Genomic DNA, 27,891 nt, shown 5'->3' with positions numbered 1-27,891 from the left:
GCGGCCATTTTCTTTTCCGAGTGAGCTCTGCCACAAAAATTGCAATGACCCGCTGGCAGAAGACTTGTCTCTGCTTGTGTGTGGAAGTGCGTGCGTCATCCCTCAACCGTGACCGACGTGCCGTTTTATACAACGCATTCCACTAAGCTCCTGACAGGTAAAGGTTAAAAAAAAACGTGTACTTTGACGCTTTCCCTTTTTTTGTGTTTTTAATCAAGTTTAAAGACAGAACATGCTATTTTTTTTTTTTTTCCCACAGGGACTTGAAGTGCTGTTGACTGCGTTGGAGAAGGGCGGCCGCAGGCCTTGGCAATCTTCTAGTAAGTTCTCATGTATCATCAAGCAATACACATTTGTTCTTGCTCCCTTGCCTTCTGTTTTCTCAGCATTGATGGGATTTACCCAGCCAAGGCGCTTTCCCTCATTATTTGGAGATGCATTTGTCGGCTGGGGAGCGGTAATTGGACACGCGCTCGTGACTCATTCTCCTCATTCTCTCGGCCGCGTCTCAATCCTCTCTTTCGGGTCGAAAACGCCGGCCTCGCCGCGCGACCTCTCTTTTGCCTCCCGTTGCCATGACGGCTCGCGTCACAGTCGCGGACGGCTAATTAAGTCAATTCATCACGGCCGAAGTGGAAGAAAGAACGAAAAAAAGTCGTGGATGCACTGTTTACGCGCCCTCGCTTTCTAAAACGTACACTCCCGCCCAACGCGCGGCTTTGCAAAATCGCACACAGGAACGTGGAGCCATATTCGGTATTTGGGGTCGATCGTAATCGCTATTCGAATTTAAACGAATGATGATTGTGTGCGGTATGTATGTGCATATGTGTGTAGATAGAGTAATAGATCATCAAAAATGGGCTATGTGTCCCAATACTTTTGCTCATATTGGGCTCACTTGCGTTTCCTGTATTTTTTGTGTGTTTGATCATCTGTTGGCCGCACATTCCCCGCGCCCCGCCCACTCGTAAGCCTCCAAACTCTCTCGCTCGTCATCCTCGACTCCCTGCGGCTTTCGACATCTATTGCATTTTTTTCTTTGCTTGTTTAACCCTCCCGCCCCCTCCCCATTTTCTCTTTTTGTTTCTCTCGCCTCCCAACGCGCGCAACTGTGTCTGCCCGCGGCGTGAATTTAATCACGAGTGCGCCGCGGCCTCATGTCGCCGGGGGAGCGAACGAGTCACTGGCGTACGCGCCGACCCACTCGGAGTAAACGCCGCTATTAGCCGTCCGTGTCCCCTGCCGCATGAACACATCCAGCAGGTTCCGGGCCGCGGCTCTCGTTGCGCACCCGCGGCTTCATGTGCGGGCGGCCGTAATGGCGCCGTCGTGCCCCGACGTGACATGTTTACGTGCGCCCACCAAAGCCCTTTCTGAATAGCCTCCTCTTGTTTTTTGGGGCTTGCTTGTACGGCGCAAGAAGTGAAGAAATCTAGTAGCCTGCAAAAAAGTGGTGTCAAACTCATTTTAGCTCGGGGAAAACTCTATTCTCAGGGTGGAGGTGCTAATCACTGCGAGCCGCCTGACAGTAACTATGTTGTTGTAAAATATTGATAAATATATATATATATAAATGCAGGAACGGCCTTTTGACCCTTTGACATTTTGAACTTAACGAAAAACTATTTTGAGCAGTTGTAGGACCACTAAGGTTTGAAATGAAAGAAGTGCGATTTGATTTTCTATCAAAATCGTGATTGCAATGCGAGAGAAGGTCCCATCGGGAAACCGAACTCTGGTGAGACCAGAAGGTCTTCCCGAGCGGGCTCGTCCAGGGATGGCATGTGACGAATTCGCTACGCGTACCGGGCTCAAGAGGTCAGGAGGGATGAAGTGTAGCTGGTTTTGGGAAAACGGCGGTCCTTCTTGTTTTCAGCGTCCCGCATTGCAAGCCTTGTGAAAACAAAGCATCAGTGTGCTTTACGGTCCCATCGGGACTCCCTTCAGAGAAGAAGACTAACAGCCTAACTCGGGCCCCGTGACTTCCTCTTTGACGCTCCGGTGCGATGCCCCGCCGCTCCTTTCATGTCGGAGAGGTCAGCGGCGCGTTGGCGCGGATGCCGGAAAACACATTTTGCCTTTATTTTGAGAATAAATCCCGCCCGCCGCCTTTTCCGTACCCCGTGACGTCGTGCCTGCCGGGGTCTTTCGAGGTCACGCGTGTCAAGGCTCACAGCTGGCCGCATCGCTCCAAAATTCCAACAAGGCGAGCGAAAGGACGCGCTTGTAAAAGCCGATGGAACCCGGGTGTCGGTTTGCTCTTTGGGCGTCGGGGCGGACGCCCAGCAGGCGCCCCCACCCGGGCCTCTCGCCCAACTTTTCATGCATATTAGCCAAGCCCCCAAAAATGCAAGTGTCATTCATTCGCACGCACCTAACTCCTCCCCATTTTTGTCTTGCAGGGGATTTTTCCAGCCCTGCCTGCAAGTCACTTGAGCACAGAGGTAAGTCGAGCGCTTGCAAATCCATTCAGAATTTGTCATCTTTTTACCGCATGCTTATCATCTTCTCTCTTTGGGATGACGCACTTACACCTGGCCTTTTTTTTTTCGTCGCTTTTTTTTCCCACGTGGAAACTTTACGCTTTCGGCTTGGGGGGAAAAAAAAAAAATGTGAGCGTAGTTTGGCGGAGATAATCCATTCCGGAAAGCAGCAAGGTGGAAAATGCCATTATGTAGATAAAGCTGATGTACGGCTACACTTGCGCGGAGAGAGTCAGTCAAGTTGTTCAAATAAACCCTCGCGCCGTTTTGGATGGCTCACACGATCCTAAGGCCACAAAAGAGAAATCAGTGCGGCGCGCCGCCTCGCATTGATCAAATCCTCCACGTCTCGACTGGCTTATAACCCCCGGCAAAAATGATGGAATCGCCACTCTTGTAGGATGTTCATGCGGTTGTTTAATTTTGTGCAAAAAAAAGTCATTTCCAAAAGCCGCTTTCCGGCTTAAAACGACACTAAAAGAAATGAAGAAACAAGGTCCATAGGTGTCGAACTCCAGTCCTCGAGGGCCGGTATCCTGCAGGTTTTTTGGTTTTCTCCCCTCAACGCAACCGATTTAAACGATTAGCTCGTGAGTAAGCTCTGGGGGAGCGTGAAAATGATCCTAATCGGGGGTGTTTAGGAGGGAAAACCTGCAGGATACCGGCCCTCGAGGACTGGAGTCTAGAATTTATTTTTGGGGATATTTTTTTGGATGCATTTGAGATGGCGGTCATTACATCAGCAATAAATGGAACTTTATGTTTTCTTAATTTCTTTTAGTGTCTCTTAAAGCGACATTTTTTGTACATGCAGAGACAAGCGGCCGGCTCGAGCTCGCAAAGGTCGCATATGTCGTCTGCCCTTCGGCCAGGCGCTCCGACCGCCATCTGGAATTTGGCGCGATCGCTCCCTCGGGAGCCCGCTTTTTTTTTTTTTTTTATGGCACTTTTGTGCATAGCTGAATTGGCCACAGCAGACCTACCTTCATTTATTGTATGTTTTTTTTTTGCCTTCGAGGAAAAATATAAAAAATAGCGAGGTGAACCCGCAATAGTTCCGGTCATCAATGAAAATTGGCAATCAAGTAAAACTGCAATAACCCAATTGTGATACAGCAAGGGAAGAAAATAAGAGTAGTAAAAGCAAGCAAAATTAAACGGCATTTTCATGTGTCTTCTGGGGAAATAATGAACAGAAAAAAACTCGCTGTCGTTAAACATATAGGATGCCATTATTATCGTCAAAGATGAAAGGTGACTATAAAAAAAAAAAAATATGTTCGCAGGCTGGGTGGATTCCAGCTCTGCAATGTGTGCCGGCCTCTTTTGAGTGGTTGGCTTCGTAAATTCCAAACGGCGTGTTTGTTTAGAGCGCAGGTGTCAAGCGCCGGTCCTCGAGGGTCCTCGAGGGTCCTCGAGGGTCTTTGGTGTTTTCCAGGTTCCTTTCCCCGGAACATCTGATTCAAATGATTAGCTTACCAGCGAGCTTGAAACGCATCCTAACCATTTGAAGCAGGTGTGTTTGGGAAGGAAGTGTCGAAAACATGGATACCGTCCCTCCAGGACTGGATTGAACATCTATGGTTTAGATGCCGCAGCGGAGGAAATTAGGAGTGATGAAAAATGGCCGCTAACCTTTTCTCTCTCTTTGACGTCCCCCGTGTCAGTTCAAAGGAAAAAACCGCGGGAATTGATGATCCCGGCGTGCTTGTGAGGCCGGGCGGAAGGAAGAGAGGCTGAAAAAAAAGCGGCGAGGACAAAGTGCACCGGGAGAAGGAGACGATGGGGCGCTCTTACCTTTGCATGATGCTTCTGTTGTTTTGCCCGCCATGTTGGAGCGTGACGGCACCAGCTGAAGGTAGGTATGAGTATCGGATTTAAAATAAATGGTATCGGAAGTACGTGAGTATTCAATACAAACTGGGTAATAAGGACACCATTTTTTCGTATCTTGCTGTGGACCATGAGCGTTTCTTTTGTTTTTTTGTGAGGAATAATGGTGGAAATTTTGCGGCAGGGTGCAGGACAGCGGCGCAGGCGGACGTGGTGTTCCTGCTGGACGGGTCGTGGGACGTGGGCGCCGGCGGCTTCTCTTCCATGAAAAACTTTGTCTCCGCCATGCTGACGTCCTTCCGGGACAGCCCGGCGGGCGCCGAGGGCGTCCGCTTCGGGGTCGCCGTCTTCGGGGACGTCCCCAGGTAGAGCGACGGCGAGCGCGGCTTCGGCGGGGCGCCTGACTTGTTTCCGGGCCCCCCCCAGGATGCCCATCGCCTTGACGGACTACGGTTCCCTGGAGGAGGTGCTCGGGGCTGTGGGGAGGCTTCCCTATGAAGGCGGGGCCAGGAAAATGGCCGCCGCCCTGCGCTTTCTGGTCCAGCAGGTTTTCAGCGCCGCCATCAGTCGTGATCACGCGCCCAAGGTACTACGATCGATGCCATGACGCGATTGGCCCCAAGAAAAACGGCGTTAAACCCGACTCATCAAGTATTTTCCCGGCAGCGGCGGGAAGGCTCGGAAAAACGCCGGCGCTTAGCGTCCCTCATCAGCCTGCTATCTTGAATCAGTTCTTTTGGCTTCGTTTATTCAATTATGAATTCAATTATAAACTAAATCTTGAACAAATCCGAGGGGAGCTTTAACAAGTGGGATGCTGTTTTGAAACGAGGGTTTAGTTTTTTTTTTTTCGCCCAAACTGTGGTGAATTAATTATTTAGCTCCATAACTGTGCAAATGTTTAAAGTGTAGAATGGATTCCAGCTGTAAAACAAACATAGTCGCTAAATCCTGATGGGGCTTTTTTTTTTTGTCGAATTGAGTTTAAAAAATGGTGGACTGTATCACTCAAATGTTTAAAAACACTGAAGAGTATTGATGAAATGATTTGGCGAATGAAAAACAGTTTGATAAACAATTTTGATTGGTCCATGGAGGCAACTTTTGCCTGGATAGCAGTTTTGCTCATTTTGATATTTTCTCAATCACTTTTATGACCTAAATGATGCTTAATAGGTTGAATTTCTTCTTCTGGGCCAATTTGAATTTGCGGTTTCCAAACTTTTGACTGGTACATTATCTCTACAAATACAGTGAGACCCGGTTGCTTCGTTCTTCTGAATTTCCTGCTTTGACTTGCGAGCAAATATTTCACATGAGCACTGTTTGAACTCATTCATTTGACGAAATGAAAAATCGATGAGACCTCAAACTGTTTGTAGCTTTTTGTCAAATGAAACATAAAACAGTTCCACTATCTGTTTAGCTAAATGCTAACAAACAATGCGAAACGTCAAATGTGCTAGCGAAAAGCAAGACTGTATAATAATACTTGCGGGCATGTACGTATTCTTTATCCTCTGCACAGAGCGACCGATGAGAGCATATTTACATTCTTTTAATGAAGTACCCTTTTATGGAATATATTTTTGTGCTTAGGTGGCCATTTTGATCACAAACGGAGCCTCGGACGAGCCGTTGGGCGCCGCCGTCAAAGAAGTGGCCGACAATGGGATTTCGCTCTATGCTGTGGGTGAGTCCTATACAGTATGTCATGAAAACGATGGATAGCAGCCCCCCCCCCCCCCCCCCCCCCCCCCCCCACCACCACCACCCCCCCGCGAAGTCCACTACTTCCCTCGCACATACATTTCACAAGCGCTGCAATAATTACTGCTCATTAGCCAATGGCTCTCTAATTGCGCCCATTATTCAGCGGCCCATTCGTCCTCGCCTCCGACACGGGGATTCCGTTCCTCTTATTCATCACCGCGCCTCGCTTGTCAACGCGCATCCAAAAACAAAAGACGCTCTGGCTACGGCATATGGAACACGTATGTGCTGCGCCTCGGGGCGAATGGATTCAAGCCTCGTCACGCCAGAAGCCATTCAAATTCTCCATCCAACATGCGCAAGATATCGAAATAAACGACGTTTCATGCGCCGCCGTTCATCCACGACGATTAATTAACCAAATTTATCGACGCTTGGAGAATCTGTCGGAAGGATCTAGCAGATTTTCAGCAACCAAATCATGAAAGATTGTTTTCCTTTTCAGAAAAATGTCCTGTTTTCTAATTAAGAAAAACGCGTTTCCTAAAATCTGATTAACCGACAGATTAATAATTAAAATAATCTGCAGTCGCATCATTTCTCATATTTGATCAATTTTGTATCGAGACGTAAAATTGTCCCAATCCTTCCAATCTCAGACTCTCGACAGTAATTAGACGCCGACCTTTTTAGCTCTCCAAAAACAGGGCGTGTTTAATGAAAATAAAATGAATCAATATTTGACCTTGTTTGTTAGCGTTGCGAACCAAACCAGTAATCTAATAATAACAATAATAATAGGATACATTTGTTTCTGTTCCCTGCTATTATTTTGAGTAAATGTGCTGTTTTTGAATAAAAAAAAATAGCAAGAACAACGTTTTTTTTATTAGAATCATAGACAAAATAATCGACGGATGGATCAACTATTAAAATAATCTTACGTCTGAGTCAGCTTGTTGAAAATGTGCTGTTTCATTGAAGGTTAAGCACGCTCGAAGTGAAGCGATTCAGAATACCGCAGCTCCCCCTAGTGGACTAAAACAGGCGTTGCAATATTGCTCATCATGCTTCTTGTGCTCAGGCGTGAGGGGGGCCGAGGAGGCCGAGCTTCGAATGGCCGTGTCCCCGCCGCACCAGGAGCACCTCTTGATGGCCGACGACTTCTCCCAGCTGGAGACCGTCCTCCCCAAACTGTCCCGCCGCGTGTGTTTCACCGCCTCCGAGCCGCCGCGGCCTGTCCAAATGCTCCAGCCCGGTGAGGGACACATCCAAGATAACTTCATCGGAGTGCATGATGACTTGCTGACTGATTCCGGTGTCCAGTCAAGGAGCCCGTCTTGGGTCCCAGAGATCTTCAGGTTAGCCAGCTAGCCTACGGCTCCCTCCGATTGACGTGGACGGCGGCCACGGGGGACGTCACAGGCTATCGGCTCACGCTGGTCCCTCAGGGCTCAGGGGGTCAACCCGTCCACTCGCAGCAGAGACACGTAAGCGAGAAAGCTCCGGACGCACGAGGCGCATGTTTACTAAAGCCCGTTCTGATTGAAGGTGGATCTTAAAGCCGAGGTGACCACGGTGGCGGTGGCGGAGCTGGACCCCGAGACGTCCTATTCCCTGAGCGTGTATGCGGTGTACCCCGGTCTCATCGGAGAGTCTGTGACGACTACCGCCCGCACAAGTGAGCGCGCCGCCAAATGCGATCGCTCCACCTCGTGTTCCAATTCATTTGCTCGTAATTTGAAAACCCGGCTGTTCTCGCAATGCCATTTCAAGGCCGTTCGCTTACACTTGCATTTTAAGCTGCTAAAATTTTATGTAGCAGTATTTGGGAAGCGCTGCTTGACGGCGCACTTCTCGTCTTCCAGCGCCCTTGCCTCAGGTGTTAAATTTCCGAGTGATCGAAGAGGGTCTTTTCTCGCTACGTCTGGGCTGGACGCCCCCTCTCAAGAAGCTCGACGGATTCCGCATCCTCATCCCGAGAGGTACGTCCACGACGACTTTATTGGCGCTCTGTCGTTTCTCGGCGTAATTAACCTTGTCCGCTTTGTCAAACGCAGCCAACCGACCGGGCTTCGTGTACGAGCAGCGGCTCTCGGGAGACGCCTCCTCTCACGTGATTGACAGCCTGGAGGAGGACACAAACTACACCATCAGTATTGATGCGGTTTACCCGCAGGGCCTGAGTAAACCGGTTTCCATCGTGGGAAAGACATGTAAATATTCTAATTGTGATGATTTTGTGAAAATTGCTGTCAGTGAGGCCACTTCAGCTCAGGAAGCGTGGAGAAAACGCACATAAAAGCATTCTAAAAAGCCCCATCTTGCTTCTGGTACTACACTATGTCCACAAGAGGGCGGTGTTGTTCCGTGCCATTTCAGATCGGTCCCTTTTTCCTGTCTGCTAAGCTTGAGGGTAATATGCAGATCTTTGCTCTTCAACGTTTTCATATTGTTTGTTGTTTGGATGTGTTTGTGTGTTATAGTGAAGCTGCTAGCAATTCAAGAGCTGCTGGTTCAGAATGCCACCACCGACACCGCACAGGTCAAATGGACGTCGGTTGACGGCGCCACAGGATATCGGCTCACGTGGGCATCGCTTGGTAATGCGGAAATTGAATATCCTTCACTATATGAACTTCTTTCTGTGAACTTACAGTAAATTTTTTACAAGATAGTTCTTCTGAGAGCTATTTTAAAATCTCACATTTGATAACCACTTTTCTATCGCTTAGTAGGGATGGATTAGTATCGGTGCCTTCTTTGAGGAATTGTGTCCCCGTGTCTTCCTTTGTCCTTTCAGAGGGTCACATAGAGAACATCAACCTCAGAGACACCTTTGACTTTTACATGATCCAGGGCCTCCACGCCGGCACCGAGTACACCGTCACCATGAACCCCGTCTTCGGAGACATCGAGGGGCCCGTCACCTCCACCAAAGTCAAGACATGTAACAACTGCCCGAATCAGTCCCAGGGTTTATATTTTGCGCGAAATGACCGGGCGTCCCCCCGACAGTGGAGAGCAGCGCCGTGCAGACTTTGAAAGTGTCAGCCGTGAGCACCAGCGGCGCCGTCGTCACGTGGAACGGCGTGCCGGGAGCCAGCGGGTACCGATTGGCCTGGGGACCCACAGTAGGTGCGTTGGCCACTTATCCTCCGTGCCTGCACGAGCTTCCTCTTCCGTCCCGTCCTTTGTCAGAATTCGCAGGTCGCGACCGTCCCAGGCAGTTGGCTCTCAACGCCACCACCACAGAGTACCAGCTGAGGAACGTGGCGCATGACACCGAGTACGCCCTGACTCTCTATGTGCTCTTTGGATCTCTGGTCGGGCCCGGTATCACCGCCACTTTCCGAACATGTCAGTACCTACATTGAGTTGACGTTTTCCAGTCACCTCTCGTGCCGATTAAGATTTGCCGCGGTTGGTTCGCAGCCCCTCTCGGTTACGTGTCCAGCTTTGAGGTCGTGGATTACAGCAGCGCCTCCATACGGGTGCAATGGAGTCCCATTGTGGGCGCCACCGAGTACAAACTCTCCTGGCGCACCGGTAAATGTTCCCGTTGGGCCTCCCCAGCCGGAAAACCATGTCACGCGCGCGCACCTCTGCGTCGGCAGGCGACGGCGGCCTCCAGTCGCGCTACTTGGACCGCGGCGTTCTCTTCTATCTCATCACGGGCCTGAGCCCACTCACCACCTACACAGTCACGGTCGCCGCCGTATACGGCAACGCCGAGGGACCGGAAGTCTCCTTGAGTCAAGTCACTGGTGGGGAACCGTAGCCCTGGTCTTCCATTCTTCCGTGTACCACCCGCTTGTTCTCCTTAGCGGCTGCCTTGGAGTCGGAACTGCCCCAGCTGGTGAAGGAAGTTAAAGTTGTAGACACGGGTGTGAACTCGGTCACCCTCACCTGGAAACAAACGCCTGGCGCAACCGCTTACAAAGTCTCTTGGATCCACTTCATGGGTAACACCTCGTCTCCTGAAATATACATCATGAACGTTTTATGAGCTCATTCTGCGCATCTGCAAATCTTCAAGAGAAAACATTTGTTTTACTGCTTTATCCACTAGGGGGAGAAGAAAAGTCCCACGTGGTACCGGCGGGGGTCACAACCTTCACTATCGAGAACCTACGCGAGGGCTCGGCCTACAAGATCCAAGTGTCCTCTGTGACAGGCGGTCGAGAGGGAAGCTCCGTCCTGGTCACGGCGCGGACATGTGAGTCATTCTTGACAAAACGTCCAGGCGCAGGTATGAAAAAAAAAAAAAAACAGGCACTCTGACTCTTCTCATGAAGTGGACCTTCCAAAAGTGAGCGGCTTCGCGGCAGTCAACACCACAAACAGCAGCACTGTTCTGAGCTGGAACCGAGTAGCGGGTGTCTCTGGGTACCTTCTAAGCTGGAGGCACATCTCAGGTGCGAGCCACCAACACAACCTCTCATTGTGTGTTTCGGCAGGAGGTTCAAAGAAAAAAAAAAAGTGACATCTTGACCGTGTCTTTTGTTTCAGTGTTGGACAGTAAAAAAGAGACGCTTGGTGTTAGTTTCACCTCATTTAAAGTGGGCGAGCTCCTGTATGGAAGAACATATATTTTCTCCATCAGGCCCTTGTACGGGCAGGTGGAGGGACCCGTCAGCTCCCTTTACCAGAGAATCGGTAAGGAAGAAGAGAGACTCGGGGGACAGGGGTCATGACTGAGGATTTTGCTTATCTGCATCTCAGTGGGACAGGATCCTCCGACATCCCGATGGACAACGTCGGCCCCGTCTGTCGCAAGCGGTACCACGACCCCCCAGACGTGTGCTAAGCCACCAGTTGGTGCCCGTAAGAAGACCCCAACTCATTCAACAGTGGCCCCGCCTCTCTTGAAAACACCAAGTGCGCCGACTGCAGCTCCATCGACCATAGGTATGTTATTTTTCTCCTTATAATAGTATAATTGCTTTGGAAAAGTATTAAGGCTCACTCAAAAGTCTCTCTAAGTTCTTCTGAGTGTCAGTATTCTCAGAATCCTCATTTTTTTCCAAATTTATTCTCAGAATTTTGACTTAGAATCCTGTAGAAGTCCAAATTAGGTTTTGGAAATGTAAATTCCGTCTCTGCCAGATTGCAGCCGGAGCAAAGTCGACGTGGTGTTCCTGGTGGATGAATCGTCCAGCGTCGGCACCGACAACTTTGACAAGATGAAGGAATTCATATCCCGGCTGGTCAACTACTTTCCGCTCATCGGGCCCGAAGGCGCACAGGTTACCGTCGGCCGACCCCGCCCGACGTCGTCCGGATTGCCAAGATGGCCGCGGACAAATTCTCCCTGCTTTCAGATGGCCCTGGTTCTTTTCAGCGATGAGCCTCGACTCCAGTTCCGGCTCGGCGATCACAAAGGTCGCGAGGCTTTACTCGCGGCGCTGGTGGCCTCGCGCTACGGAGGGGGCAACACCAAGACGGGTTTGTGCCGCACCAAACGCGCGCGGCGGGTGGAAGGCTTCGTCCGACGTCGGGCCCGGTCTCGACGCAGGAAAGGCAATCGGCTACGTCCTGCAGGAGATGTTTCAGGGCGCTCTGGGCACGAGGCGGGATTCGGCCCACGTCCTGATCCTGATCACGGATGGCAAGGCCCAGGACAACGTGGAGCCCCCCTCCAAGATGGCACGCGCTCTGGGTCGGTCCGAAGCCCGGCGCGGTCGACGTAGCGACCGAGCCGGCTCCCCTCTCACGGGACTCTTCGGCTCGCCGTAGGCGTCAGCATCCTGGCGGTGGGCGTGGCCAACGCAGACCCGCGGGAGCTGGAGCGCGTATCGGCACCCGCCGCGTACAAGAACGTCTTCTACTCGCCGACCTTCGATGACCTGGCCTCCGTCGAGGGAGATTTGATCGGGAGCGTCTGCGGCCAGGAGCTGCTCGCCGAGTTCCGGCTGCGCGACGACGAGGTCCGAGGACACCCTTGATCGATTGAATGATGTCATTTTTTTGGGGGGGGATACATCACTCCAGTTGTTCATTTTTAGATGACGCTGCTGGACACACCCACCGAGGACCCGGAGCCGGCGGAAGCTCAGGCCCCCTGCCAATGTGTCAAGGTAGGACGACCACGTGCATCACTTTTCAGGTTCTAAACTCGCGAGTCCATTGAATTTCTGCGTCTTTTCCCAGGGCCAGAAAGGAGAACGGGTGAGTTGAAATGAAACTTTGTCGTATGTTCAACCCGCGTTTAAGCCAACTCCTCTTTCAGGGCGATGCTGTGGGAGGTGGTCCGGTAAGTTTCCCTTTTTTGGCATTTTTCAACGTCACCTGAGATGTTCATTGCTTTCGTAGCGATTCAGGCAAAGTCCAGGACAGTTTGATCTTTTTAGCGCCACCAAGGGAGAGAAGGGCGAAAAGGTACAACGCGCACGCTTCCTCACAAATTCGGTCCGGGTTATTAAATGCGCCGCTCCAACCGCGTTGTTTTGATTTGATTACATTTCGGCCATATTGCTCTACGCCGACAGGGACCTCCCGGAACAGATGGCGTTCCCGGGCTGCCCGGGCGCCCTGGAAGAACCGGATCCCCAGGTTCTACTGGCCAGCGGGTAAATCAGTTCCTAAAAGAATGTCGCATGGACTCGGTGGTTTTAACATATCTAGTCTGAAATGGATCTTCTCTTCTTTCAGGGCACGCCGGGTTTACCAGGCGATACGGTAAAACTGAAATTTCCGAGTCCGATCTTTAAATCCCAGATAAATAAGTTTTTCCAAATGTGAGTGTAAAGTAAGGTTTAATAATGGCTGTTGCTACTGTCATAACAGGGTCCTCAAGGTGTCCCTGGTCCCAAAGGCCAAAGAGGAGAGAGAGTAAGATTCCTACTATCGGAATGTGTAGTTTGAAGACTTCAGGAAATACCGACGCCTCTTGTTTGTCGCCTCACAGGGCGAGCCCGGTTATGTCATCGCAGCCCCGGATGCAAACCTGCTCCCTGGCCGAAAGGGAGAACCCGGATCCTCGGTGAGACTCTGGCTCAACGTTTGTTGGGGAGTCTTCACCCGTGACTTTTGCTCAAATTAAATTTGATGACGTTTCAGGGTCCCCGGGGACCTCCTGGTAATCCGGGAGTCATCGGAGTCCCCGGTCTGCCTGGGCCAGCGGGGCCACCGGGAGCATCGGTCAAGGTAGAAAAAAAAACAAGGGAATTCCGGATTTACAGATGTAATATGTACAGATCTGGTTATTCACCGTGTGTTGTTCTACTGTCTTTTGAAGGGAGATCCAGGAGAAAAGGTACGTAAAAATCCCGCAACTTCATGGGACTTTAAAAGACATGTGTTGTATTTTGATCGCAAAGGGTTTACGTGGGAAGCCGGGCACCAAGGGTGACACGGGAGAGCCCGGGAGCCAAGTAAGTGCCAACGCAATCGGCCTTCAAATCAAAAACTCACCTTTCTTCTCTGTTTGCCCCTGCTACCAAGGGTAGCGCAGGGTTGCCAGGTCCAGTCGGCATCGACGGCGTGCCGGGCTTACCGGGTCCAAAAGGGGAGAAGGTAACCATGCCAAAAAAGGTCCGGTTCTCAATTTATGGTGGTATTTTACTCCTGTGTATGAAAAATTTTGCAGGGCGAATGCGAACATAGCTGGCAAGGTGCTCAGGGCCCCCGCGGAGAACCGGGCCAGCAGGTGCTCTACACAAAGCGACCAAAAAAATGAAGTCTGACCCATCATGCCAATTTCATTTACTTTTATCGTTTGCAGGGAACGGTAGGTGTAGCGGGACCGGTCGGCCCAAAGGTACCCCATACTCCATTCCCATTTATCGCCCTTCATTTAATTTCATTTGAATTTGGGATCGTATCACGCTTCTGTCCAGGGTGAACTCGGGGAGCAAGGCATCCAAGGTCGCATAGGACCTCGGGTGCGTATTTCCTGATTGCCCGTCCCCACACGATGAGCCGCGAAAGAACTAACCGGCTCTATATTTTGCTCCAAGGGGAAAAAGGGCCTAAAAGGGGAGCCGGCGGACAAGGTGAGTCCACCAACACCTTCTCATTATGGAACCAAGATGTTGGCGCCTGAAGGAATTATTGCGTTACATTCAGAGTTTCCAAACTTTTGACCGACCTAGCACATTAGCCGTAAAAATACAAACGTGCTTAATGAGTGAGGCATCGGCCACGCTAATAAGATAGAAGGCCAAAGTCGGTGTTAAATGAAGAAATGTCTTCCTTTTTAGGGTGAAAAAGGCGAGATGGGACCCAGCGGACCGCACGGGCCAACGGTGAGTGCGATTAGCGGTGGTGTTCCTGCGGACAAAAAGCACTTTTGATTGGCCTGAAAAGGCTCGGGCATTACGGGAAGAATTGGACCGGAATATATTGACGGTATTGTCGCGGCTGTTAAATTAGCCCCGATGAGAGATGTTTGATCAAAGCTTGAATGGATATCTTTCACGCATTTTGTAGCGCCTCGCCGATTTTAATTTGAAGCCGCCTCCTCACCTCGCTCGCCTCCGTTCCCGGTAAAGACGTCGTCACAAAGATGCTATCTCCCTGTTTTGCTTTAATACCCTCTTTGTTTAAGGCGTATTGAAAAAGTCCACAAGATAACCGCTAATTGCGTCAGCTAACGGAAGATTGTTTTATTTGCGATGTGGTCCCGCTCAAAAGTTTGGGAACGCCTTCCAGTGCTCTTCACCAACACATTAACAAGAGCTTCAGGTTATTTCCTCTTAATAATGCATTCCAGCTCTCAAAGCGTCATCCGCATCAAACATTATGTTTGTGTGTTTCTAAACTTTTGACTAGTACTGTTGAGGCTGTTTCTTTTCAATCTTGGCCATAATTCTTATTTCTGCCAGGGACCCACAGGACCAATGGGCCTCAAGGGAGATGAAGGTCCAAGAGGACCCCCTGGAGACCCTGCCAAGGATGTAAGACCACATACATATATATATATATATATATATATATATATATATATATATATATATATATATATATATATATATATATATATATATATATATATATATCAAGAAAAATATTGTTTTCCAGAGTGCTCAAATTTCGTATTTGTGTCCCCATCATAACAGATTATTGGTCCAACTGGCAAGAAGGGCGCCCGGGTGAGTACTTGATGCTGTTCCCGAGGAGAAATCCCCTGGGTTTTAGGGCGATTGACGGTTGTTGTGGTGACGCCTTCTCCTCTGGGCCCGCCAATCAAACGCAAACATGAGTTCCTCTCATTAGCTTTGCGAGTTTGCGTCGAATGATTCAGCGAGTTGGCTTTTGAAAAGTCGCGCTTGCCGCCCGACAGGGAGACGTCGGTCCGATGGGTCCCGCCGGGCCCCCGGGAACCAAGGGTGAACAGGGGGACAAAGGAGAAAAGGTCGGTTGCTTCAAAGCGGCGCTCGGGAAAATGAGCGACGCGCAGCTGTGCTTGAATTGTCGTGTGCCGGCAGGGAAGTCCAGGTTTTGGGATTCCGGGCCAAGCGGGACCAAAGGGAGCCAACGGCGACCGAGTGAGTCCCTAAATAACAACGTTTTGTTGCTTTTATTTGGTTTGATCAATTTTTCTCCCCTTCACAGGGAAACGTGGGTTTATCCGGAAAGCCTGGAGCAAAGGTACCGACGGCTTAACGTAAAGCTCGTATGCATTAAAATCCTCATCCAAATCAATGACTAGGGAAAAGACGGCTCCAAAGGTGACAAGGGCGATATGGGCGCACCTGGGACTCCTGGAGAAGCTGGATTAAGAGGTAAAGATGTAAGTAATTCACATGAAACAAATCGCTGAATTTACGCACATCACAAAAGCAGCAATTCTTTTTCCCTGCGTTCCTTATATGCTCGTGAATACGCAAGCGCGGAGTAAACGATATAGTTTCAAAGTACATGACATACATTACATTTATTTGACAAGTGGGTTAAATGTTCAAAACGTTTTAATGCCACAGGGTCCTTACCAATTGACTTGCGCAAATAAATAAATATTTGTTGTTATTTCCTTGCACGTGAAGTCTAATTGGGTTTAGCCTGTCTAAAATTGGCAGTTTCATTCTTCTGTACTCGCGTGACTTTCTAATGCAATATGAAATGTGTTTTTGTCGATTTTGCAGGGAGAAGCCGGAGTTAAAGGAGAACCGGGGATAAAGGTGTCCTCGCAGTCCAAAAAAATCAGTATAAAATGTCCAAAATGTCTGAATCAACTCGTTTTGTCATCGGTAGGGGGAACCAGGAGAAAGCGGGCACCCAGGATTAACGGTATGATTTTTCCGTTTCTCCAAAATGAGAAAAATATGAATTCTCAAGACGACCAAACAGTGTTTGATGAAACGTTCAATCAGGGCCAATCGGGAGCACCGGGGGAAGCGGGAGTGCAGGGAGATAAAGGAGATATTGGACAAAGCGGCCCGCCTGTAAGATTTGCTTCGATTAAAATAATAAAGCATTTGAGAGCGCGATAGTCGATGCTAACCTGAAATGGAATTTCTTTGTCTTGCCCCAGGGGCGTGACGGCGGCAAAGGCGACAAAGGCGAGCCGGTGCGTTCGCGCTGTTGGCGCTTTTGCTCTAAGCGTCGTTCCGATTCGCCGCTTTGCTTTGCGCTGGCGATCGCCCTTCCGATATCTTGTATTGCGTCGCGATTGCGCGCCCGCAAATATTCCGCGTGATGTCCGCTCGATGCCATTGTAACGCTTTTTGTTTTTTTTGTCCTCCGCTGTCGTCACAAAGGGAAAACCTGGACCTCCGGGAACGCAAGTAAACAAAGCTTTTATAGTCATGCGTGACAGGTTCTCATCAGTCCAGTCATGTTTAACAGGCCCATTTGTCACGCCGGCGCCCGTAAAGCGGAGACAATAACGCCAAATGAACACTCTCAATCTTGTCTTTTGTCTTTTCGCCAGACGCCGACAGACAATATCTTCGCCAGGGTCATCAAGGTGTCTTTGTCCATATCACGCATGGCTTTTTTTTTTTTCCTCTTCTCACGCCTCCTCGCGAACCTTCTTCAATCTTGTTCCGTCAGGGCGAGCCAGGTTCTAAAGGGGAAACGGGCCCACCCGGACCAAGAGTGAGCCCGCCGTTTCCCCTTCTGGCAACGAATACGCTCGTTGGCTCTCGGCGCCGTCAAATTTCCTCTTTTCCTTAAGGGTCCTGACGGGAAACCGGGACTGCCTGGATCCTCTCCGGTTGGTGTCCAAATTTCCTCCGGCGCGCGTGCCTCACGCGCGTCGACGCTCACGCGCGCGCGTGCGTGCGTGCAGGGCGCTTCCGGAAAAGACGGTCTCCACGGTACGCCGGGACAACCGGGCCGCAAGGTGAAATCAACCTCTCGTTTGCTTTTCATGACCGCCGATGTGGAGGCGAGGCTTTTGAACTCCACGGCGGCGGTCGCGCACTTCCGCACACCCTGCGTAAAGGCCTAAAATGAGTTTATATTGAACCGCAGGGTGAGCGGGGAGAAAAAGGAGAACCCGGCTCGGTACGTGCCTCGAGGGAACGCGGAGGAGCGACGTGCGCTTTGATCGCCTCCCGCTTGTGACTTTGACAGAAGGGCGAGCGAGGCGAACACGGTCGGATGGGGATCGGCGGAATGCCGGGATTACCGGGAACGCCGGTCAAGCCCTCATAATAAACAGCCATTGCACCGTAGAATATTAGTCCTCTGCGTGCGGCGGGGCATTCAACGATTGTTCTCTTTGCTTTCCAGGGAAAAGCCGGCATCGACGGCAAGCGAGGACTCCCGGGGAAAGACGTGAGGAGATTCGGCTTGCTTTTCCAACGCCGTTCCGTTCTGACTCCCGTTTTGATGTTTTTGTTGGTTTTTCAGGGAGAGGGCGGGCAAAAAGGACAAGAAGGCCAAAAGGTGCCCGCGTAACACATGATATTTATTGATTTGTGTGGCATTTGACACTTTTGATGTCCCGTTCCAGGGGGACAAGGGGGACCCGGGCGCAAACGTGAGTGCTTTGATTAAAGTGACAAAAGGAGCAAAAGTTGAGCCTCGCTGCCCAATTGCAGGGTCAGGATGGCAGCAAAGGAGAACCGGGAGTGCCGGGTTTGCCTGGCAAGCAGGTTCTGGTCACTGCAGAGGTAACAATTTTTCAACTGCCCTCATTCATTTGCCAATCTATCAATGACATTGATCTCACGTAAGATTACGCTTTTGAAGTAGCTGCTTGACATAGACGACGCGTAATCGCTAGCTTGGTTGATTCGATCCGGCGCAAAGACAAAAATATGATCCCCTGCATTTTTTTTGTGCTATCAATTGACAGGGTGCCAGTATGGAGGAAATCCGGCAAGCCTTTCCTGTTCCAATGGGTCCTCCAGGAGCAACTGTGAGTGATCGATGCGACGCGCACGTGCGTATCCAAACCCATATTTCCTCTCGCGTGTGTTTCAGGGCTCGCCGGGAATGAAGGTAGGACACGAATCGGGCTTGATTCCGAATCCCGAATCGAGTTTGTCATTTTGTGTTTTCGCTGCAGGGAGATAAAGGCGACACGGGCATAAAAGGAGAAAAGGTATCGTCGGTTTGTCAACATCGAGCGTTGACAGCCGTATGCTATACGAGTGCGTGACGGAACATTTTTCTTCAATAGGGCGATTCCGGGGCCTCCGGGAAATCACTGGAAATGAAGGTGGATTGCTCCTGCTGTTCTTACCGCTTGTTTCGAGTCAACGTGATCGCTCTTTTCTTGGCCAGGATATCGAAGCCATGTTTGAGGCGTATGGCATCGAGGTGCGTTCGGGGACCTCGTCGGGTGCGCCTTTTGTCTTTGTGTTGTGATGCGTTTGCGTGTTTGCCAGCTGCCTGCGTTGAAGGCCTTGATGGACAGGCTGCTGCAGGACGGCGTCCAGGAGCTGCCCCACAGCGCCGAGACCGGCCGGCCGGACCGGGATCCCTCCAACGTCATTACAGAATACACGGTATTTATACGCGGTGCGCTAGTTTTTGCAGCGGCTCTTCAAATCCGGAGCCGTGTTTTTGCAGAGCTCTGTCAAGGCGGGCTTCTCCAGACTTGAGGAATTGGAGTCGGACCAAGCCACGCAAGCCGTGAGTGACACTCCCGTCATACGCTAAGCGCCACGCGCGTACGAATTTTCTTTTTCTCGACTTGAAGGACACTCGGAACGAAAGCGCCGAAGCAGGGACGGCCGCGAATGCAACATCTTTAGCCAAAGCAAATGCCACTCTGGTCAACTCCACTTTCGAAGACGCTTCGACGGAGGTGAGAGTTGGCATGAGGCATCGCTGTCAAAAAAACAAAAAAGCAAAGCAGAGAAGCCCCAAAATGTATTCGTGAATGTTTTGCAGAGGGATTCCGGCCTAGCCATGAGCGTGGCAGTCCCGCTCACTCAAAAACACACGGGCAGGAAAAACACAGGACACAAGAAGCCCAACAGACAACGCGGGAAGGTAAATGTCAGGGGGGTCAAATGCAGATCAAAGCGCAGCCCTGCACCCAACCGCCTCTCGCTTGATACCCGCGTGTTAAGCAGGGCCGGGGGAATAAAGGACGACAATGGAGGCAGACGCATCCTCTGGTAAATGAGGCGGAGCATGCTCGCATCACACCCGCAACCGGCTTTGACTCGCTAACGCAATATTAGCGTTATGACCTAACATAGATGTTGTAGACCCGTGGCTTTTATTGCACCGCTGCTGAATTGATTACCGTACTTTCCGCACTATAAGGCGCACCTAAAAGCCTGCATTTTTTTTCAAAAGCTGGTGGTGAACCTTATAATCAGGCGCACCTTATATATGTTTATAAGTAATATATATGCTTATAAGTAAGCTTGACCTCTTTCTTTTGTGTGTTTACAGTTGAACAAGGTTGCTCATATTGACATTGAGTTATTATGCTATTGAGAGTTTAGAGTTATGATTTGAGTTATTGTTATTACTTTGATTATTACTATGTTGTGATTGAAAAAGTTTTAAAACATGTCATTAATTAAGGGTGTGCCTTATATATGGAAAAAGTTTTCAAATATGCCATTAATTGAGGGTGCGCTTTATAATCCTGTGCGCCTTATAGTGCGGAAAATACGGTAGTTTTATCCCAATGTCAAAGGTTTGGAAACACCCTCTAAATCTTTTTTCTTTTCTATTAACGATACCACAAATATAGAAATATCACACAAGTCATGATTCGAGCGACGGAATCTTTATGAATTGTAAAATATGGTTTTTACATCCATGATGTTGTTTACGACTTAACACAAGCTAACACGCCACTCCCCTTTTTGAACACGATGAGTAAATGAATTGAAAAGCTTCCGTGCTGCCGCGAGCTCAAATGTCAAACGCCGACCTCTCGTCTCATCCGGCAGTGGGAGGAGGAGCTCTCCGACGCGGAACGTTACCCCGACGAGGAGGTAGGCGGCCCCGCTTTCCCGCTTCAAGTGACGTCCGTCTCGTTAACGGGCCTGTCATCGCATCATCTCCGGGAAGGAGACGATTAATTGCACGCCCACTTGCTCTATTATTCGTTAGCATCCCATTGATTGGTGTCACAGCCCACACTTTTACTCATTGGAAACTTATAAAAGTGGACGTGCTGTTTTCAAGTCGCGGCACGTGACTTTTTCTCGTGAAGATTGATTTTGATCCGACCGCCCGGTTAAAACCTTGCGACCGTTCGTTTTTTCGCTTCATCGCCGACAGGGTGAAGAGTCGCCGACGGCTCCCGTCACCACGCGGGCGGCGGAAACGGTGGAGTCCACACACACTCTCGCATGCGCTTGGATGCATGTATTGAAAGCTTTTGAAAATACTCTTCAAAATTTTCACCAGTCGCGCAACCCGCAGCATGAATTTAACGCTTGCCTGAATGGGAATGAGCTCACTAAGTCGTTTCAAATTCACACAATAGTAACTTTTTTTTTTTTTTTTTATCTTTTAAACAGGATGTCGAGTAATTACAGACTGACCAAAGACTTACAAAGGTTCTTAAAGGAACGCGACAACAATGGAAAAAGCAAATAAAATGGAAAAAGGAGCCTGCGGATTGTTATTTATAAAGATAATATCAAATGAACTGATGAATTCAATTTTTCAGTATTTATCCATAAAAATAATATGAAAAAAAGTACCTGGGATTGAACGTATGGACTCTCGGAAAACATCATGTGATTGCTTGCTCAAATTACATTTTTGTGTACTTTTTATTTATTGAAACGTCAACCATGTAAAGCAATCCATTGTCACTGGTGAAAATTTTCACTATAAAAAAAAAAAAGCAACTCTGTCTCTGGCTTTTCTTCACACGCGCAAGGTATTGAATTATTTTGCTGACAATGCTTCGGGGGGGGGCACTTTGGCAGGTATCACCAATCCGGGTCAAGAGGAACTGGGCTGACTTCAAGGTAAACCAGCTGGTGGCGCTATACAAAACGGTCCATGTTTTAGCCCTCATGCAACATTTTGTAGTAATTACCAATGACTTTGTAGATGAATGCACAAAGTGTGGGGGCGGGGCTTGGACCCGGCCCTGATGATGAGGACTGGAGCGGCGACCGGGACCGGGAAGAGGAAGGCGGGCGGCCTTACCCCTACCACCTTGATTATTTTTACCTCAAGGTAAGAAAATCAAACAAATGTAAATATATTCGCAGTAACAAGCTGATTGATGCGTTTTGCATCATAAAGGGACAACCAGGTGAGGATGGAACGCCGGGTCCCAAGGTAAACATTTCTTTTACTCTTTAAAATAAATATAAGACCAGCAACCAAAGCTGATGAAGAGCGTCCAATCAGGGATTTCATTAGAACCAATTTTCAAGTCAATTTTGCTTTTGAAAATGGCTGTGAGCTAGGTTTTAATTAAACGGGAGAAAAACGGGAAAAAAAATGTTAGCAATTTTTGATTTCATTTACCAATCTTGTTTTTTCTGACTTTTCTAACTCTTTTCGGCTTCAAGATTGCGAAGCAAAAAGCCGGTGAAACATTTGCATCGGACACTTTAGCTATCCGCTTTTTTTTTTTTTTCTGTAATTGCATCACCCCCCCACGGCCCCCGGCCCTCGCGACAGAAGTTCGGGCAAGCGTCCCGTCCAACGCAAGCGTTGGGTCGGCCCACGTCGGACACGTTGCGTCACACTCGGCGGGCGTCGGGGCCTTTTCCCCGCTGCTTTTGATGGCGGCTAGATTAAAGAAGCGCCCGCATGAATAATTCCCCTTGTTTAACAGCGCCGACAAACGCCTTTATTCCCGTCTCGCTTTGCTCACTTTTAACGACGCCAAGGTGCGCTCTGACTTTTCCGCGTTTTCTTCCTCACGTCCGCAGGGCGACGTCGGCGAGAAAGGACAAAAGGTACGCTGTGCGCGGCTGCTATGTATGTGATTTATTATTCAACGTTGATGACGCGCGTTCAGGGAGAGCCGGGCATCGGCCACCGAGGGCCCGAGGGCCGAGCGGGTCCGCCCGGCAACAAGGTGACACGCCTCCTTTTTTTTTTCTCTCTCTCTCTCTCTCTCTCTCCCGCTTTAATAATTACAACACAATCACTTCAACTTTGATTGATTTCGCGTCTGGCTGCTATTTTAATTTGGGGAGATTTAATTGGCCGAGTGAGTCAAAGCGCTATGTGTGATCTTAACATATAATTGCAAAGCAATTATTTCCAAGAATTTGCCAGCTGAATGACAACCGGGGAAAACAAGCACTTGTTTACTTTCCAAAAGTATCAACGCTCGCTCAAATGACGTTTTCGCCTCCAAAAACTCCAGGGTGAAGCGGGAGAGGCGGGGCCGCCGGGCGCTCAGGGAATCCAAGGCATCCGGGGCAGCGCGGGCATCCGGGGCCACCCGGGCGTCAAAGGACCCCCGGGAGACCCCGGAGAACCCGGTCCAGAGGTAACGGCGCCCTCTCGCGTCCCCGCTTTCCAAAATGGCGCTCGTGGGGTGTGGACCGCATACATGGGTGCAGGGCCAACGCGGGAAACGGGGCAAAAACGGAACGCCGGGAGTCGCGGGGACTCCTGGAGCACCGGGACTCGATGTAAGCATACGCAGATGCGAGGGACATTTCTGAAGCGAAATGTGGAGCGTTCCTAGGTTTTTCTTCTCGCGCAGGGATCTCCTGGTGTACCGGGGGTCAAAGGAGACAAGGTAAATAAATTGAAAGAAGTCATTACAATTGAAAACAACGAACCCGTCCCCGTAGGGCGAAAGTGTTCCCGGAGAGCCGGGCCCTCGCGGATTCACCGGTTTCCCGGGAAAAAAGGTCCGATTTGTTTCTCCAGTATTCTGCATGCTTTGTTAAGTGGCCTCAGGTGGATTTTGTTTCAGGGTGATCAAGGGGCACCAGGTGCGAAAGGAGGCCCGGGACGCATCGTGAGCAGCTTCTTACATTTCAATTGCTCGCTTACCAATTTTCCAAAATGCTCCTCTCTATTTGTTTTTTTAGGGCGCCAAAGGTTTACGTGGTTTCAAAGGCGTCAAGGTAAAAGTCCTCTTCCACAGATGCCAAGTTGCCATCGGCGTCATGTTTTTTTTTTTTTTATGTCATGCCAGGGTGAACGTGGCTCGCAAGGAACCCGAGGAGAACGAGTATGCTTTTTTTGTTTAGTTTTTCGGGCGCCTTTTCAAGTCTTTTGTGCGTCGTAAAACCCTTTTCATTTTCTTCGACTCCGTAGGGGAGCGCGCTTGAAATTACCGGACCTCGTGGACTAAAAGGCGGCAAAGGCGACACGGTGAGAGTCCTCCGTCGCAGAGTTACTCGAGTCCTCCGCAACGGAGTAGGCTTGAGACCTTTGGCGTGTTGTAGGGTGAACGAGGCTCCCCGGGGTTTGACGGCGATAAAGGGGAGAAGGGCGAAGACGGTCCACCTGGTGTTAAGGTATGATAAAAAAACACTATTCCCTTCCAAGCCAAGATTAGAATTTCCAATTCTTTTCAGGGACTGAAAGGAGACGCGGGCACTAAAGGCGCACTGGGACGCTTCGGCGCTCGAGGACCCGGCGGTCAGAAGGTACGTAAACTTGTTCTCCGATCCAGCCGCGCGCGCTAAATCGGGAACCCACCGACTTGAATACGGAGGTTCCAGGATTCCGACCGAATGGAGAAAATGTTGTCAATCGAGTTCAGAGCCCAAGTGATCTGAAAAAGACGTTCGTTCGCAGGGAGATCCGGGAGAACCGGGCGTCCTCGGGGCCACGGTAAAAAGCATCAAAATCATGGGCTAGTCCGGCAGCGTCCACTCAGCGCATTTGCGTGATGTCACTTTGAAGGGTAGCCCCGGTAACGACGGTGTGAACGGCGTCAAAGGGGACAAAGGAGAGCGGGGACTGCGAGGCCAAGAAGGTCTTCAGGTACGGGTCAGCGAACGTAACGGGATTTCAGGAAATCTCGGCTTTTTAACTGGCGTTTCAGGGGGATTCGGGAGAAAGGGGCCCAGCGGGAGATAAGGGAGCCAAGGGAGACAAGGGTTTCCGGGGTGTCCCGGGACCTTCCGGGATTCCCGCTCGCAATGCTGAAAAGGTTTGTTGATAGTTTAACGATCGCGCCGAGGGGGAATTTTAAAAATTCTCGTCAACAGGGGGACAGGGGCTCACCGGGCACCCCTGGCGTCCCCGGTCTCCATGGTCTCCCTGGACCAAAGGTATGGTAGCTACATTTCTGTAACGCTAACCAACTGCTGCATTATATCTAACATGAAAATCGTGTCAGGGCGACAAAGGCAACGCCGGCATGGACGGCGTCGGCGGTGACTCTGGAGGAAAAGGGGAAAAGGTTTGTACACCTCCAAGAACCTGGACTCCCGTCTCCTAGCGAGCACGCCAAATCTTGACTTCCCGCCTTTGCGTCTCGTGCAGGGCGCCGGCGGTTTCCCGGGCTTCCCGGGATTCAAGGGCTCCGTGGGAAGACCTGGCAAAGATGGAAGCCCGGGACCGCCGGGCGCGCCCGGACCACGTGGGGACCCTGGATCCAAGGTATAAAATCCGCCGCATGGACTTTTCTGCAAGTTTGAAAAGAAGAAGCTAAAAGTATGGCGTCCCTCATCAGTTAGATACTCGCAGCTACAATTAGGACGCCCACAGAGTGTCTGGACTTCACTAACGAGATGGCGCCGAGCGCTTTAATTGGGCCCGCGTCACGTCGTTACTGTAATGCGCGCGCGTGTGCTTTTTTCCAAATGAGGGCGCGAGGGGCCGCGGAGGAAAAACGCAGCCTTGTCAACGAGGGGCGCCGGGGAGTCCCGGACTGAGAGGACACGCTGTGAGCGCGCGGCGGCGCTCGACGCAACTTAACACACACGCACGCGCTTTGTCGTTTGCTGTCGTTTTTGAAGCGCGTGTCTCCGCAGGGGGTGTCGGGAATCGGAGGAGCCAAAGGCGACAAGGGGGAGCCCGGCCTCTCGGTACGTACTCGCGCGCACGTTTGTCCGAGATGGCCGCTGATTCCGTTCGTCCGTTTGAAGGCTCGTGAAGTGAAGAAGCTGGTCACCCAGGAGGTGACGGACAAGTGCGGTGAGTGGATGTGCCCAAGCTTTGAAAAGCCACGGAGAAACGAAGCTTCATGAAGCACCCGTTCCTCTAGATGGTGCGCTCGCTGTAAAATCAACACTGATTTTACAACACTGGAAAACGTATGAAATTTCCCCACTTCTTTGAACTAAGCAGAGTGCAAAAAATATAAATGTATCACAAGTGCTTCATGAAGCTTCGTGCGTCCGTCGCTCTTTGAATTTTGATAGCCAAACCTGAGAAAATGTAAATGTCTGTTTATAAACTGTGTGCTTCAAAACATTAGTGGAAAAAAAAACAAAAAAATGCTGCGAATGGAAAAACATACAGCATTATAATAAACATGATAAACAAAAAGCACTTACTGTGTAACAAAAACGTTTGAAATGAAAAGAATATTGAACAAAAGCATATAGAATAAATACTAAACGATATAAATGGAGACAACAGTCTAATGAAAAATCAAAGGGAAAAATAAGATAAACAAAAAGAATGTATAATCAATAAAAACTGTATAATAAAAAACACATGGTGAAAAGGCAAATTTTGCAGAGAAGTGAGAAAAACGTGAAAACCCAAAAAGCCTATGAAAATCATTATTTGGAATTGTAAAACTGCTGTGCGCAGTTTTCTCAAAATGGCGCCTCCCGGAGCTCAGCAAATTATTACTCTATGTACAATAAACGAAAAAAACACAACGTGGCCCCATATTATTGGGACGTATCCAAATGAAAAAGAGAAAAAAAATCAACCGATATTTTGCAGAGTTCACTACAAGAAATGAGGGAAGGCTTGGCGTGGTGAACTCGGCCTTGTTTGTCCGTGCCAAAACGTGTCCGCGTCCGCGTGCGTGTGCGGTTCGGCGGCGGCGGCGACATGGCACCCGTGCGTGTGCGACCATCTGTTGTGTTCCGTCAGAGGAACACATACGCACCGCGGTGCCGTGCTCCACATAAATACACACACAGAGAGGACAATAAAGGGGACACGCTGTAGGTCAGGGTGTCCAAACCTGGTCCTCGGGGGCCTTGCATGTTTTGCAAGTTTCCGTCCTCCAACGCGGCTAATTCAAAGGATTATCTGAAGCCTGATGACAAATCATTTGAGTCAGGTGTGTTGGAGGATGGAAATTTAAAAAAACGCCTTTCACTGTAGGCTTGGAGTACAAGTTGATGGTGAAGTCGGTGGATCCCGACGGGAGGTCCGCACCCGTCGGCCCTTCGGATGGGATCGCGGCCAACGGCACGGGTGAGTGCCACCTTGTGGCCGGAAGACTGGTAGTTACAGTAGGTAGCTTTTATTGTCATTACAGTACATTTGGACTGGTCCACGTTGTGCAAGGGGCGGCGGGGCTTTTCAGGCGACTCCTTAATGAGGGCGCACAATCATCACCCCCCCCCCCCCCGCCCCCCCTCCTTTCCTTTTCTCCTCGGCGCAGGATCACTTTGAGGCCCAATTTCTTGCCATCAAAAGACTGACATTGCCCCATTCAATGACACGCCGCTCATATTTTGGACATACTGGCTATTGATCAACCCCTCAAAATTCAACATTTTCCACTCTCCTGCTTGGACATCGCTAAAAGTGCCTAATTGGACTGTAGTAAAATCAAAGTCATTCCAAGTCCTGAAGCATCATCCACATCATGGATGTGCAAAGCTCTTCTCTGCGCAAAACGGTGCCTACTTAGAGAAAGTTGTTAACTAAAGTTCTCTCTAGGTCATAAAGCGTCATCCACATCATGAAGCTAAGAAATTAGCAAGATGTGGAAAGCTCTTCTCTGGGCAAAAGAGTCGGAGAAAGTTTTAAACTGAAAGTCATTTCAGGTTATCATCCGCGTCATAAAGCCGACTGAGAAAATCAAAAGATGTGCAAGAAGGTGCCAAAATCATTTTTGTTTTCGTCTAAGATGATACGGAAATGCTGCGGAGGGAAAAAAGAGACCGTTCTGGGAGGGGATCCTCTGGTGAGCGGGAGGAATGCTGCCTGGAGCCCATGTCGGAGGGCGGCTGCTCTGAATACGCCCTGGCGTGGTACTTCCACGCCGGAGCGGGCCGCTGCCGGCCCTTCCTGTACGGCGGTTGCGGCGGCAACCGCAACCGCTTTTCCTCGCCGCGCCAGTGCCGCCGTTGGTGCGGGCCCCGGAGGTACCTTGGCCCCAAAAAGCCCCGAAATCCCAAATGGTCGCTATGGATTTTCCTCAAGGCGCGTGATTGTGTTTTAACAGGCGCCGGTGATGCCCGGGAAAGACAAGAAGGACGCACTTTTGTCCATAAGAGAGACTGCAGTCAAAGAAACACAATCGGAGTCAAAACAAGCCAAACCTACGGTTTCTCGCTTTCAGCGGAAGATCAAAGTCCAGTTCTGGAGGGTTGCTATCCTGCATGTTTTCTCACTGCTCTAATAA

The 27,891-nt window shown here is 50.0% G+C and overlaps 1 protein-coding gene across 1 annotated transcript; it reads left to right on the top strand.

The window, feature by feature from the left end:
- The first annotated feature begins 2,408 nt into the window (after positions 1-2,408).
- col7a1l (collagen type VII alpha 1-like) lies at positions 2,409-27,862 on the top strand. Its single transcript, XM_088406429.1, has 102 exons — positions 2,409-2,447; positions 4,154-4,344; positions 4,504-4,684; positions 4,746-4,905; positions 5,919-6,012; positions 7,117-7,290; positions 7,359-7,522; positions 7,584-7,713; positions 7,901-8,017; positions 8,093-8,248; positions 8,519-8,635; positions 8,836-8,982; positions 9,051-9,170; positions 9,234-9,392; positions 9,468-9,581; positions 9,650-9,799; positions 9,860-9,997; positions 10,105-10,251; positions 10,331-10,450; positions 10,545-10,691; positions 10,758-10,943; positions 11,142-11,281; positions 11,357-11,480; positions 11,551-11,694; positions 11,772-11,962; positions 12,041-12,112; positions 12,186-12,203; positions 12,265-12,288; positions 12,348-12,413; positions 12,524-12,604; positions 12,687-12,713; positions 12,822-12,866; positions 12,943-13,017; positions 13,095-13,181; positions 13,273-13,290; positions 13,355-13,408; positions 13,479-13,550; positions 13,624-13,683; positions 13,759-13,794; positions 13,874-13,918; positions 13,994-14,029; positions 14,237-14,281; positions 14,861-14,932; positions 15,095-15,127; positions 15,319-15,390; positions 15,464-15,523; positions 15,591-15,626; positions 15,688-15,768; positions 16,121-16,156; positions 16,230-16,265; positions 16,349-16,420; positions 16,510-16,545; positions 16,736-16,762; positions 16,909-16,944; positions 17,031-17,075; positions 17,155-17,193; positions 17,269-17,322; positions 17,454-17,486; positions 17,556-17,621; positions 17,715-17,759; positions 17,835-17,870; positions 17,938-17,964; positions 18,026-18,097; positions 18,283-18,345; positions 18,411-18,428; positions 18,496-18,531; positions 18,610-18,648; positions 18,714-18,749; positions 18,818-18,937; positions 19,002-19,064; positions 19,132-19,239; positions 19,326-19,427; positions 19,511-19,555; positions 20,348-20,392; positions 20,682-20,768; positions 21,341-21,382; positions 21,468-21,596; positions 21,666-21,701; positions 22,304-22,330; positions 22,393-22,452; positions 22,747-22,872; positions 22,946-23,017; positions 23,092-23,127; positions 23,183-23,242; positions 23,308-23,352; positions 23,426-23,461; positions 23,533-23,568; positions 23,655-23,711; positions 23,786-23,857; positions 23,918-23,989; positions 24,141-24,176; positions 24,249-24,329; positions 24,391-24,498; positions 24,557-24,619; positions 24,688-24,750; positions 24,834-24,950; positions 25,159-25,236; positions 25,325-25,378; positions 25,439-25,487; positions 26,640-26,732; positions 27,394-27,631; positions 27,712-27,862. The coding sequence occupies exons 2-102, from the start codon at positions 4,269-4,271 to the stop codon at positions 27,719-27,721; spliced, it is 7,929 nt and encodes a 2,642-aa protein (XP_088262555.1). The 5' UTR covers positions 2,409-2,447; positions 4,154-4,268; the 3' UTR covers positions 27,722-27,862.
- The last annotated feature ends 29 nt before the right edge of the window (positions 27,863-27,891 follow it).

The sequence above is a fragment of the Hippichthys cyanospilos genome, chromosome 22 (genome assembly GCF_059441005.1).
Source record: "Hippichthys cyanospilos isolate Australia breed blue-spotted pipefish chromosome 22, RoL_Hcya_1.0, whole genome shotgun sequence".
Classification (NCBI taxonomy): domain Eukaryota; kingdom Metazoa; phylum Chordata; class Actinopteri; order Syngnathiformes; family Syngnathidae; genus Hippichthys; species Hippichthys cyanospilos.
This window is presented reverse-complemented; position numbering and strand designations above follow the sequence as displayed.